At 34.7% G+C, this 14439-nt stretch overlaps 1 protein-coding gene across 1 annotated transcript; it reads left to right on the forward strand.

The window, feature by feature from the left end:
- The first annotated feature begins 7403 nt into the window (after positions 1 to 7403).
- LOC143585817 (synaptotagmin-4-like) lies at positions 7404 to 12397 on the forward strand. The gene is made up of 14 exons (XM_077067512.1): positions 7404 to 7638; positions 7808 to 7888; positions 8009 to 8059; positions 8140 to 8260; positions 8657 to 8778; positions 8857 to 8958; positions 9089 to 9163; positions 9386 to 9465; positions 9526 to 9676; positions 9962 to 10192; positions 10875 to 11168; positions 11858 to 11971; positions 12053 to 12322; positions 12363 to 12397. Exons 1-13 carry the CDS (start codon positions 7534 to 7536, stop codon positions 12197 to 12199), a joined length of 1674 nt encoding a protein of 557 aa, XP_076923627.1. The 5' UTR covers positions 7404 to 7533; the 3' UTR covers positions 12200 to 12322; positions 12363 to 12397.
- The last annotated feature ends 2042 nt before the right edge of the window (positions 12398 to 14439 follow it).

Raw genomic sequence — 14439 nt, forward strand, 5'->3', positions numbered from 1 at the left:
GGCCCTTTAGTCTAGCGGTATCAAAGTATTCGATAAGACTTTGTCTTTAAGATGCCTTAACTGAGTACTAAAAAACTGACCACTATATATAATTTTCTAGATGTTAATTATGATAACACTAAACAAAGCAAAGTTATTACAGTGAAAACAAATGCATATCAACGTTAAACAGTAAACAAACATAGCTAAAAAATCGAGAGACTCTTCTAGTTTCAAACACAAATGGGTAAGGTTTAATCTATAAATATGTATTGTGGGCTAAACAAAATAGGTATTGCACTACCAATATTCTGTCCACTTTGTTATTATTGGGTTAATAATTAAAAAAGGTGGCATAAAAATTAAAAACTATAAAATTGCGTTTAGTTATTAGCTATTATTTTAAAATTTATATTATATATGTGTGTGTACCTTGCGATAACGGGCCCTAAGCTGCGGCTAAGGCCCGCCTTACCTTAGAGTCTGTACTGGTAAGAGTTTAACACCTATAGTTGTCAAAAGGGGTAACGTATATCATATATGTTATAGTAGTAAGGTTAGTTTATAAATAATAAGATGTTGAGAACATCAAGAATTGCATGTTCATATCTTCTTTTGTCATAACCTTTTATCACTCACATTAAAGTCTTTAAATGACTAGTTAAGAAACATGGTAAGTTTTTTTTATTAATAAAATGCTTAGCTAAGGAATAAAATTTGAATGGCAATTTTTCTTATTAAAAGGGGTTTATTTTATGATATGAAAGATTGAAACTTTGAAAGTTGTCATGAATTCGAACAAATCTTAAACAAGCATACGTTTGTGATAAGATAAGTATAAATGACATGAAAATGGTGTCATGACTCATGATGTGCGTATGACAAAAAGAAAATAATGGCATGAAATATGCAAATATGTGTGAGAAATGGCATGCTATTCACCTTGTACCAATTTCAAGATTTGAAGCATGTGAAACAGAAGGAAAAGGGGGGGGGGGGGGGATTTTATCACCGAAAATCAGAAAATTTTTCCGTGGATGTCTGAAATATTTAGAACGTAAATGCATCTTTCAATATAGTGCTTTCAGTCTGGCCTAAGTTGAGTCAGGTCACATAATAGGAACTAGAAAATGCATTTTTAATATAAGTTAATTTATACTTTGTAAATAACAAACATCAAATTGAGCCTTTTCAGGACTATGAGAGAGCTATTTGGAAGTGGTAACTAAATCTAGGATGTCATCGGCCGGGCGGATTTCATCAGAGGAAGGGAGTGGCAACGGTTGTATGAGTTAAAGTCGAAGGGTAGAAGATGAGAAATAGGGATGAAGCCATTGTTTGAGAATGACCAATGATTTTGAATGGGTAGAGGCTTAGGCCTTAAGAGTATAGATTTTAGTGATGTATAATGGGCTTAGGAGTTATATTGGGTAAAATGTCCTATGGACTACTTTGTTTATATATTTGTTAATTTTTTTATAAGTTATTGACTTATTGGTTTATTTGTCAATAAAGTTTGGAAACTTAATTAGAAAGCGATATATATTTGCCAATATTATTTTTAATAAGTAAAAAACTTGGAAATTAATCCCTCACTTGTGGTCTAGTGGCAGGAGGTTTGGCTTTCTCGATAAAGACTCAAGTTCGATTATCACTTGTGACACTTTAGTTGGATATTGGCCATGAATGATTTAAGCTAGGCTTTGCGAGGTCGTCAGTTCGAATCCTGAGCTCACCCGGGTTTTTAGTCCCACCATGTGTAACGCCAGAGAGTTCTGCCATTGTGGTGGCACAACGACAGTCATGTGGCAACCTGCGGTATGGTTTTACGAGTAAATGCCCAAACCAAACTCTGAAGCCAGCGTAGGCCCGGTTCATACAACATAGTCTGCCTAGAGTGGGGCAACGAGACTCTCAAAATTGGAGAGTGTGGTGGCCTAACACACAAAAAAGTCGTCGTTCTAAAAAAACAATTAGAAATTAAGAAAGAAAAAAATGGGAAATTCCTAAAATAGCCCTTTTATAGAGAAAGAGATTCTAAGTTTGTTCCTCTTAATAAAAGTTTTCAATTTTATCCCTTACGTATCTCATCGCTAAATGATGTGTTAGGGAATACCGCCAATTAGTCAGTAAAACCAATCAGATAACGACGCGTGGAGGTGGAATACACATGGTTGACGATGCGTTAAGTGTTAATTTATGGTTGATGATGTGTTAGGTATTAATTTATGGTTGACGATGCGCTAAGTATTAGTACTTAACGCATCGTCAACCAAGAATTAACACTTAACACATATTTGACCATGTGTTTGGAGGCTTAACACATCTTTGACTATATGTTAGCTAATTCGTCGGCGGGACTATCTAACACATCGTCGACATTGCATTAGAAGAGTGACAAATCTAGAAAATAATTTTGAGGAGACATATTTGGAATCTCTATTAAGAAACTATTTTGGGAATTTTCCAAAAAAAAAATAGGCATTTGGTTATGAAACTCTCACGGGTGTCGTAAAAGTATCAGGTGTCGCTCGGGTTTTGATAAGTATGTAGCATGTAGTCACTAAAACATATGTAAGAAGTAATCACGTAATTAAACATAACTTCTAGATGAACATGATACGTAACGTCAAACATAAAACGTCTATTAGTTAAAGTCTTAAAGGATGTTACAAACACAAAAATACTAAATCAACTTATTGTCTTTTAGATACGAGAATTGAATGTATAATAGTTGTGATGTTATGGGAACACACCGGCCTATATATTAATTGTTGGGTGTGAATCCAAAGCATCATTGGTCCACATGAAGCAACGGTTTTGGTGTTCAACTCAAAGACAAAATCTTTGTACACACAAACATTCAACTATCTACACGACAAAAATTGTACAAACAAAAATAGTGTTTCTCCTCTATAACACCTTTTATAGAATGAGTCAATAAAAGACGTATAAGATTTAGTGGTGGCATGTGTCATACCATAGACGTACCACAATAATAAAATAGATTTTGTATGTTTTTTTTAATAAATTGTTTACTGATTTTTTATTAATTATAATTTCCTTTTGTTACATATGAGACCATCTATAGCCGTTTAACTAAAACTAAGAACACCCATTCCACGTCACTGTCACTCTCACGTAAACATGTGGGCTCTTACTAAAAGCATGTAATTATTTTAAGTAACAACACAATTGTTATTTAAGTTTTTATATATTAAAAATAATTGGTTGGGCAATAGGCTGGCCTCACAAAAAGAGTCATTGAGCCTGTTAATACAGTAGCGTCCTTTGAGTACCCCCACCCCCCTCCTCGTAACATTCGTCGATTTTTAAACCCGAAAATCTGACCCGTTTAAAAGTCAAGTTTATTTTATACTATTTTCAAATAAAATACTATACTATACTATACTAAAGTATTTTAGTTGAAAATAGTATAAAATTTCTTCGACTTTTAAACGGGTCAGGTTTTTAGGTTTGAAAATTGACAAATGTTAAACCCCCCCCCCCCAACCCCCTCTTTTAACGCTTCTCTAAAGCTACGCAAGGCTAAACTTTGTGGTATAACGCCAACGACATTAGCCGGTCCAAGGTGACGGAGAAGAAACGCTTAAACACCGTGCCAGAGTTGCTGGTAATGGGTTAACAGGGGAAGGAGTTGATGGAGCGACGTTATGGTGGGTGGCCGACGTGGAGGTGGTTAACGCCCTTGGCATTAATCTATGACAGCCGATCTAATGGTTTTGTTGTGAAGTGATAGGTGAGACGACAAGGACGCCAAATAAAAATTATTTTAATGAATTTTGAGAGTCTGTTTTAACAAAATAGTATATTTTCTCGTATATTAAGTTGAGATGTATTTATATAAAAAAAATAAAAAGGTTGAAATGGATGTTTTATTTCCTTCTAAAATTGAAACTCTGGCAATTTAGTTATCTTATCTTTATAGGTTTAGTAGGTAACAATTGTCAATACGGTTTTTCTTGGTTTGTGCTCTTATAGCTTTAGCTTGTACGTTAACTTCTCTATAGGATTCGTATATAATCTGATTTAGGTATGATGGAATATAAGAGTATCCACAAGATTCCAAGACAATATACTTACTCAGCTGTCACACTATAAAAAACTATTCACTAGTTATCAATACTGAAAACTTATCCTATAAAAAAAATAAAAACATCATAAAAAGCATTGACACATCATCGCAACGGTTTTTAATATCCACCATTCATTTTCTTTCCACAAGCTATTTATATTTTCTTTCCACGACGAGGTATCAAACTTTGATAAAAAAGTTGGATGCGTGTTTTTTATTGATTAATTTCTTCGAAAGCTTAACGAATTCTTTAAGTGGGCTACTGGCTAAACTCACCATAACGGGATACAACCGTATTGCGATCCGGAAAAAACCCTCACTTAAGGCCTACGCCCTTGAACATTCACCCGAAGGCACGATAATGCGATGAGATATACCCTTTCAGTTCAAAGATCCAACTAGTGAAAGCCCCATACTCGCCTAGTCTTCCGTCATCATCCTGGTGCCTCTGAACCTAAATGCCGGGGGCATGAGTCAAACCTGAGTCACATAAAATACCAAGTCTCTTCCTTACCATTCTACAACTAGCACATCGGCTTTATTGATTAATTTATTATTTATTTTTAAATAAATGGGGAGGGTGGCTCATGACAACTTTGCATGGTCATTACCATTATAGTATGTGATTGTCCATTTCAACAAAGCCAATTTCATAGATTTGTTTTTTTTTATATTAACCAATCCATAATTAATCCCTATCAAATCTAGGATGATTAGTAGATAATCTTAGTAAACAAATTAATATCATAAGACAAAAAACAGTGTCTCATGTTTTTGACATGTACTTACATATATTGTCTTGTTACAAATATGTCTATCTTCTTGTTCGTGTCCGTATGTACACCATTTGTCACAAAATAAACATGGATTAATTTTTTATTAAGAAAAACAACATATGCTAAAAGTTTAATTTGATGATGCTTTTAGATCTCACTTATCATTAATTTGTTGTTTGCTCATTGTTAATTTGAGGAGTTTAATCACCAAAAAAACTGTACACTCATTAATTTTCATCATACCCATAGTGGATCTCATCATAAATTGGAACTAACACCACAAACAAAATGCTTTACCAATTTTTTAGAATGTACTCTAAGAGTTACCAAATTTATTGAAATAGGTGTAAACGAGCCAAGCTGATATCGACTCGAACTCAGCTCGTTCTGAGTTTTTTTTTCTAGACCTCGAGCTCTGTTCGTGAGTAGTTTTTTCAAGCTCAAGTTTGGCTCTTTTATTATTATATACTAATCAAGTTTTTCTATACATTTATTATTTACTAATTAGTCTTATATTGATGGGCTTAAAAAAATTGTTGGGTTTAAATTGGAGTGTGACAAAATAGTATTAGTTGGACTTACATTTATTGGGGCTTTGGGTTCCTTTAAAAAGTTGAGACAGGCCTTTTAAATTTGACATAAATATATAAAGTTTTAATGTTTTATCATGAATAAAATAAAGACAGAATTACAAATTTTGTCCTTTAAAAAAAGCCAAATTACGGTTCGCGTCCTTTCCTTGCAGGCGGTGTCCTTTAAACATTTTTTTCCTACACGTTACGTCCTTTACGCTAGCTGGGTTAGAAAAACTCAGTTAAATACCCTCACGTGAGGCGCATGTGAGGGTATATTGGTCTTTTCAACGAGATGGTTCAAATATATTATTGTAAAAAAAATAATATATATTAAAGATATATTCTCTCTCTCTCTTCTCGTTTTCTTTCTCTCTCTCTACTCTTTCTACTCCTCTCACTTGTACAGTACCCAAATTTTGAAGATACCGAGCTTGTGGATGAGTTTGATTTGATCAATCGGCGGCTGTTCTTCAATCATTGTGATCGGATATTGGATTAGATGAAGATGAAGTTAGGGTTTAAGGCCATGACTCAGATCCACCACCACCACGATTTTCCGGCGATAAAGGAAACCGCCGTGGGTAATCAGTGGTCTTGAGAGTGGATATAGGGTTCCGACGATAAAGGAAACCGAAAACGGCGATGCAGCCACATGATAACATGTGACGTAACCCAGATTTGAGTGCCGGAAATGGAATTGTGATTGGCGTTGTCATGGGAATCCAGATCTTGTGTCGTCGTTGTTAAGTGTGGTTGTAGCGGCGGTTGTTAAGTCTATGACAATGGTGACGGTGGGTGTAGGGTTTAGATTTGGGGATGAGGATGTTGGTAAGTGTGGTGATGAACCAGTGGGCCTGACGGTGGGGGCAGGTGGGGGTGATGATGGCTGATGGTAATTAGGAGGCGGCGGCGGAGATTAGTCGATCGATGAACATGAGTTGTGTTGTAAGAGGACAGAGATTGGGTGGACGGTGGTAGAATGGTGGTTTCAGATCTGCTTTGTGCTCGCAGGAAAATCAAGATCTCCGGCTCGCTGGTAGTGGTTGCCGGAGGTTGGATGGGGGCAGGTGTGGGGGTGGCTGGTGGTGTGGTGGTGGTGGGTTATTAAGAAAGAAAAAGAAACAGGGAGAGAGAGTAGAGTTTGATAGAAGAGAAAGAAAGAGTTTTTATCTTTTTTTATTATGTATAGACGAAAAGACAAAAATGCCCTCACATGCGTCTCACGTGAGGATATTTAATTGACTTTTTCTAACCCAGTTAGCGTAAAGGACAAAACTTGTAGGAAAAAAAAGTTTAAAGTACACCGCCTGCAAGGAAACTAAAAAAAGAACACGAACCATAATTCGTCTTATTTTAAAGGACAAAATCTGTAATTGGGTCTAAAATAAATGCTATGAAAATATTCAGAGAAAAAAATTGATGGGTGGTGTCTCCTCTCCATATTGCATGCATGTAATCCAAATTTGTATATATTCAATTAAACGAACGAATATGAATACACGTTTTGTTTGTTATATATGTTTATGAAAGATAAGTAGCTACATTTGTATAAATATAAACATATAAGTGGCTCGCTTAAAATTATATGCACACACGAACACACATTTACTTGGTTATATTTTATGTTGAAAAAATAAATCATTGTAACACACTTGTTTGTTTGTGTGCATTAATGCTAACTTATGTTTGCTACTGTTTTGCCATTTATGTTCATCTATGCTTTTATATGTTTGTTTAAACTTCCGTTATGTTCATTTAAGTTTGTTTATGTCTGCTTATTTACGTTCATTGACTGCTCATTTAGGTTTTAAACAAAAAATGGCCGTATTTTTTTTAGTTCGTTAACAAACCTATTTGTAAAAAAATTGATTATTTTATCAAAACAATATTATTATTATTCATAAAAGATATAAATTTGATTCCAATATCTATTTCAAGTAACCATCTTTCTCTTTCATTCTCTACACGAAAAGAAACTAATTTGATTCCATGCCTTCAACCTGTTCGACGAAATGCCTGAACCAATAAAAATTATTATATTCAATGACCACCACCATTGAAAATGAATGAGTAATCAATTGGGCTGTGTTCAGAAACAATTACAACAATGGCATTCTTTGGTGGTCTCTTGTTTGGTGTCGCATTCGGCATCGGCTTCATGGTGTCTCTTGCGCGTTACCAGATCCTCCGAACAGCTCATCGTCTTGATCTGGTATTAACCGAGACACGAAAAAGATTTTATTTTTAAATTTTAAATTGTTTGCATGCAAATATGCAATGTTGCTTGTAATGTTGTATTTAATGTTGCATGCAATGTGGTATGTGTGTTTCATCATAAATAAATAAAGTATTTTGTTCTAAATGTTTATTGTTTATTCTAGGCTGCAACGATCGCAGCGTTCGCAAGGATGACAGTTGCGGATTCAAGAAAGCTTCTTCCGGGAGAGTATTACCCGCCGTGGGTTGTTTTTTCAAAGAGACAGAAGTTGAGTTACATTTTGTTTATTAATTATTAAACGTATTTCGTATAAATGTATAATAATCAGTTTTGATGACTAACAAGTTTATGTTGTGAACTGCAGTTAAATTGGCTTAATCACATAATGAACAAGATTTGGCCATATGTTGATGAGGTACTTGATCACTTTCTTTCTATTAATATTTTTTATTAAAATTTTTAAACTTTTATAGTTTTGTTTGGATGCTAGCATAGGCAGCATCGGATCTAATACGAAGCTCTGTGGAGCCGATGCTCGAGCAATACAAACCGATGGTTTTGTCTTCTATGAACTTTTCAAAGTTAACCCTTGGTACCGTGGCTCCACAATTTACAGGTTTGTCCAATTGTTAATCACAAACAAACAAACGTACACAATAAGACCCCACACATAACATGTAACATGCGGTATAGCATAGTACAGTATCGTATCCAGATAATAGTATGCTACTAATACACAAAATAGTCAATCAATCAATCAAACATACCCAGTATTTCCCACCACAAATAGCCTAGGCTATCATAAGTAGGGTCTGGGGAGGGTGGGATGTAGGCACACCTTACCTCTATCCCTAAAGATAAAGAGGTTGCTTCCGGCGAGACCCCCAACTCAAAAGTAGTAACAGATAAAATATAGCGATACAATTGTTAATCAAGTTAATCTATTCTTTACTCATATGTTACTTCAATACTTTTCTATTAATTTTTTTTTTTGTTTTTTTTGGTGATGTAGGAATATCGGTAGATGAAGGCGATCCTGGAGAAATTACAATGGAATTAGAGGTGCAATGGGATGGAAATCCTAATGTTATATTGGATATCGTCACCAAAGTTGGCGTGGCTTTACCTATACAGGTTCGGCTAATTTGTTCTAATATTTGATAAAAAAAGAATTTTGTTGGTATAACTTTCTACTTATGATTCCTGCAACAGGTAAAAAATATCGCGTTTACCGGCCTTTTCAGACTCATTTTCAAACCGTTAGTTGATGAGTTTCCTTGTTTTGGTGCAGTTTTATTTTCATTGAGAGAAAAGGTGTGACATGACTATAGTTCTTATTTTTGTCACTCAAATATAAATAAGAAAATATTTTTTAAAATTAGTGTATTATAAGTATTGTTACTATAGTTTTGGTTCAACTATTTTGTATGTTTTTCATGCACAGAAACAACTAGATTTTACTCTAAAAGTTATCGGTGGAGATTTATCAGCACTTCCTGGTGTATCTGAAGCCATAGAGGTTTAATCTATTTCTTTTTCCTTTTTTTTTCCTGCAAATTCTTGTGTTTTGACCCGAACCTGTTTTGACCCGATACCTAACATGTGGTAATTTTTATACTAAATTACCAATTTACCCATGGACATCTTTACATAATGTTGATGATATTGATTTTTTGGTCATTTTTAAGATTATTTTAGGATTATTAATAAAAATAATACTAATGTAATTCTCTTTGTATAGGAAACAATCAAGGATGCAATTGAGGATTCAATCACATGGCCCGTTCGAATCGTCATACCCATATTAGCAGGGGACTATAGGTACATTAAGAAATACTTATTTATTCATGGGAAATATTTATTTTAATATGTTTGATTTAGTGACTTGGAGTTGAAGCCTGCTGGGATATTAGAAGTAAAGCTCATAGAAGCAAAAGAATTGACAAATAAAGACATTATAGGAAAATCTGACCCGTTTGCCACTTTATTCGTACGACCTCTGCGTGCAAGAATGAAAAACAGCAAGACAATTGTAAGAATATCATATTATTCATAGCAAAATGTAACCAAGTTTGATCCAATATCTATTTCAAGTAACCATCTTGTTTATTCATAAAAAAAAACTCTTTAAATATTTTCATTAGAAGTTTCTCATAATTTCGGTTTTAGTTAATCTTTTTATAAAGTAACAGTTTTTATGATGGAAACAAAGTTGGATACATGAAATACTGTTTGGAGCAGAGTTGGTTATCAAGTAATTTTTTTTTTGTTTTTTTGTTTTTTTTGGTTACAAATGTAATGTTGATTGTTTTCCTAGAACAACCAACTAAACCCTATTTGGAATGAGCATTTCGAGTTCACTGTTGAAGATCCTAATACTCAATACTTCACAATAAGAGTGTTTGATGATGAAGGAGTCCAAGCGTCTGAATTGATCGGTTGTGGCCATGTTGCCATAAAGGATCTTGAGCCCGGAAAGGTTAAAGATATTTGGATCAAACTCGTTAAAGATTTGGAAGGTCAAAGAGATACTAAGAATAGAGGCCAGGTACAATAAATTCAAAACTGTGATATATTATCTTTAACGGGTCAAAATGGTGGAATAAAAGATAAATTGTTTTATTCAGATAAATTAGATTATAACTTTAGTAAAAACTTTTTTAAGCGAAATTTGTTGACCATTGAGTTTGAACTATAGCCTTCACTATTAAAAATTAAAATATGTGGCGCCAAAGTTGCATAGGAGGGTGTGCCATGTGGAAGCTTTTGTTTCGCTGAAACAATTTTTTTTTTAACTAAAAACAAGTCAAGTCAAATGATATATTTGTAAAAGAAAAGGTCAAGGCTGTTTTGTTAAGCTTATTGGTCAACATGGTCATTAAGGCTATTTTGTCAAACTTATCGGTTAAATTAGTCACTTGTCAAGGCTATTTTCTCAAATTTATAAGTCAAAATTGTCATTTTGGTGATAAAGTCAAGTGATACTTTTGTAAAAGAAAAAAGTCGAGACTATTTTGTCAAACTTATCGGTCAAAATGGCAGTAGTCATGTCTATTTTGTCGAACTTATCAGTAAAAATGGCCAATAGTCATGTCTATTTTGTCGAACTTATTGGTCAACATGGGATATTAAGGCTATTTTGTCAAACTTATCGGTCAAAATAGTCATTTTGGTGAATTTTTTTTTCCTCTATATTATCTGATGTCAAATTCTTTTTCAACATTATTCAGGTGCATTTGGAGCTCTTGTATTGTCCGTTCGGCACAGACACCGGACTCAAGAATCCGATCAACCCTGATTTTAGATTAACTGATTTAGAAAAGGCTCTTAAATCCGGAATTAGTGAAACAGATGTGGATCCTGCAAAACTTGCTGCACAAAAGAAAAAAGAAGTTATAAGGAGAGGAGTTCTTTCTGTAACAGTAATGTCTGCTCAAGATTTGCCTGCTGTTGATCTTATGGGAAAAAGTGATCCTTATGTTGTACTTTTAATGAAAAAAACAGAACAAAAACTGAAAACCAGAGTAAGTTTCTAATGCCACGTTTCTATTATTAGATAATATTTTCTAGGGGTGTGCACGGAACCGAAATAACCAAACTGAATTAGAAACCGGCAGTTTGGTCTTACCCTTTTGAGAAAATCGAAATAACGGTTTTGGTTTGGTTTTTTGTTTTGTGAAAAACTGAAAAAAGCAAACTGAACCGAAAAAACTGTAAAAACCGCCCATAAGCATTATAACTGAAACAACTATTTCTTAAGCACTTATAAGTTATACTTTTATAATATGGTTGTTCAAGTTTTGTTAACTGCATATTTGTTTTATTTTTAACCGTTGTCGGTGATGCCTTTTAAATTTTGTATCGAATTTTTGACTTTTTATCTTTAACCTTGAATGTTAAGCATCTTTTATTAGCTCTAAATATTCTAGGCCCAAGTATAATAATCTACTAATCATTAACTTTTTTTTAAAAACTAGGCCCAAATTCAATATATTGAGTCAATTTTTTTGGCCAAAAGGTTTTTTAGACTGATTAGCAAAACCGAAAAAACCGCATCCAAAATCAAATGGAAACTCAAAACCAAAACCGAACGATTATGAAAAATAAAAAAGACGGAAATTTGGTTTTCAGTTTGTGTTTTGCCCAAAACCACACTGAAATGAACCATGCACACCCCTAATATTTTCTTTGCTAAAACGTTATCCGTTTTCAGGTTATAAACAACACCTTGAATCCTGTATGGAATCAAACATTCGACTTTGTTGTCGAGGATGGATTACGTGATTTGTTAATGTGCGAAGTGTGGGATCATGATACTTTTGGAAAGGTACACTTTAATGTCATATATGTTCATGTAATCCAATTCTCGTTAGGTCTATGCTAATTGTTTCTTTATGTCTTTGTGCAGGACAAGATGGGAAAATGCATAATGACACTTTCAAGGGTCATATTAGAAGGCGAGTTCACGGAGACATTCGCGTTGGACGGGTGCAAATCAGGAAAGTTGACTTTGCATCTCAAATGGACTCCACAAACAATAGTCTGTGATACGTGATAAGTCAAAACACAAAAAGTGCACTCATTTTGCATCATTGTCCACAGCATTCGTCATCCTGTAACGAAATCGCGTGAAAAGATCGTACCTTGATTGAGTTCGGTCTTCTTTCTTTGTTCGTTGGTTGTTATTATGTTAGTGTTACTACACAGAATTTGTTGAGGTAAATGTAAATGACATATAGATGAGATTGTGTGTAAATGGCATATTTTCTGTTTGGCAAGACAGTGCACATATAAGTTTTTAAAATGAATTGAATAATTTTAAATGTCTTTTGGATTACATCAAAACAGAAGGCAAGCGAGCAACAAGCTGCGCCGCTACCCCTTTTTGAATCGCAAAACCCAATCTTTTAAAAACTATATTTGCTGATCTTGGAGTCATAACATTACTATGCATGCCCCGCTGAACACGGGTAAGTAGCTCCACAGCTTCAGGCGCGAAGATGTCTTTGTGGCAATTTAGGCTTTGAGTAAACTACGGTTTCGCTCTTATGGTTTGTTCAAATTTGCTATTTCAGTTCAAAAAATTGTTATGGTTTGTTATAGACAGTGGCGAAGCTTGGACTAAGACACCCCCCCCCCCCCCGGTGTCTTAGTCCAAGCTTCGCCGAAAACGCCTAAATTTTTGGCTGATGTATACAAAAATTCACAAACGATGGGGGGCCGTACTCAAATTTTCGGCCGAAAACGTCTAAATTTAAACTACGCATAAAAAATTTCGGGCAAAAATGGATAAATTTACACTACTACGCGAAAAAACCGGGGGGGGGGGGGGGGGGGCCACCCCCGGCCCTAACTAAGCTTCGCCAGTGGTTATAGACTTGCTATTTCCGTCCATAAAATTTCATTTTCGTTGCAATTTTCGTGTGTCTTGTTAACATGTTTGGACATGATCAACGTATTTTAAAAAACTATTGAGACAAAAATTGCAATGAAAATAAAACTCTAGGGATGGAAATAGCAAATTTTTAAACTTTTGGACTAAAATAGTAGATTTCAGCAAACCACAAGGACACGAAACCACACTTTCCTCTTTAGTTTTAGACCCGAGTTTAGTGACGGATCCAGAAATGTTAATACCATGTTTGCAAATGAGTCTTATAGAATGATGTATGACATCTGATATGGCTAATGTGACAGTTACTTGATAGAAGATAAATAAATGTGACATGTACAAATTAACATTTTAAGAATGATGTTTATATGCTGCGTATAGCCATATACGCTCTCTCTACGCGACCTATTGAAGACGACCGAGTGTTGAAATAAAACCTTGGCTGTCCAAATAAAATCACCCTTTATGATTATTTATTGGAAGCTTAAGGACACCAAATGTGTGTGGTGCCTTTTAATAGCTTGATTCAAATGTACAATAAAATATGGACCAAATTGTTCTAAATGAAATTTACTAAGTTAAAACTAAATTATTATTATTATGAAGAAGAACTTTGGTGGTGCAAATGGCCTATTGGTCCATTGGGCCACTCGGCGGCATCGTAATGGTTGGTGAATTTTGTTTTTTTTTTTCTTTTTTAGTTCAGTTATCATAATAAACGTAGTGGAAATCGACCAAATGTTTTTTTTTGTTTTAGTTCCGGTATCATAACAAACCTGAAACAAACCGACCGAGTTCGCGCAAATTTGCGGTTTTATTTAAGCCCATGACCGACAACGCTCGGGTTTTACCAATGCGCAAGATTACCGACCCCTCCCCCAAATTGGTCGTTGGTCCACCTCAATTTCTATATTTTTTTTGTGTTTTTAAGTTCTGGTATTGTAACGTACCTAATCAAAACCGACCAAATTCATGTTAAATTATCGCCTCAATGCTCGGGACCGACAACGCTTGGGTTTTACCACAGACCAAGTTTGCCAACTAAATAAACATCGTCTTAAATATTTTGTTTCTTTTATGTTAATGTTTTTATATGTTAAGTTGATGAATTAAATTTTTGGGTTTTAACGCTCAAATTTTACCCATGGTGTCTATATCATAACGAACGCAGCCGGTACTAGCGAACTCTGTCCACTCATCGTCGTAACGCTCGAGTTTTACCAACGCCTATATAGGTTTCAACGATGGGGTTTTGCCAGTTGCCCCGGCACAATACGTCGGGTAGAAAAACTAGTTATATACCAAAGGCTAATTGGTCCAACAATAGTCCCGTCACCGGTGACTTCCTTTTAAGAGGTGATGTGTTTTGAGTCTCACATGTAGCAATTTTCGTTTCGGTTGAG

Source organism: Bidens hawaiensis, unplaced genomic scaffold, assembly GCF_021521415.1.
Source record: "Bidens hawaiensis isolate Kalapana, Puna unplaced genomic scaffold, B.hawaiensis_p1.1 tig00034178_1, whole genome shotgun sequence".
Lineage (NCBI taxonomy): Eukaryota > Viridiplantae > Streptophyta > Magnoliopsida > Asterales > Asteraceae > Bidens > Bidens hawaiensis.

Bases quoted from the DNA above. Each gene is read 5' to 3' on its own strand.
- LOC143585817 (XM_077067512.1), top strand. From the start codon at position 7,534: ATGGCATTCTTTGGTGGTCTCTTGTTTGGTGTCGCATTCGGCATCGGC. The intron at 9,677-9,961 runs GTAAGAATATCA...TTGTTTTCCTAG, and splicing joins TGAAAAACAGCAAGACAATT to AACAACCAACTAAACCCTAT. The intron at 10,193-10,874 runs GTACAATAAATT...AACATTATTCAG, and splicing joins ATACTAAGAATAGAGGCCAG to GTGCATTTGGAGCTCTTGTA.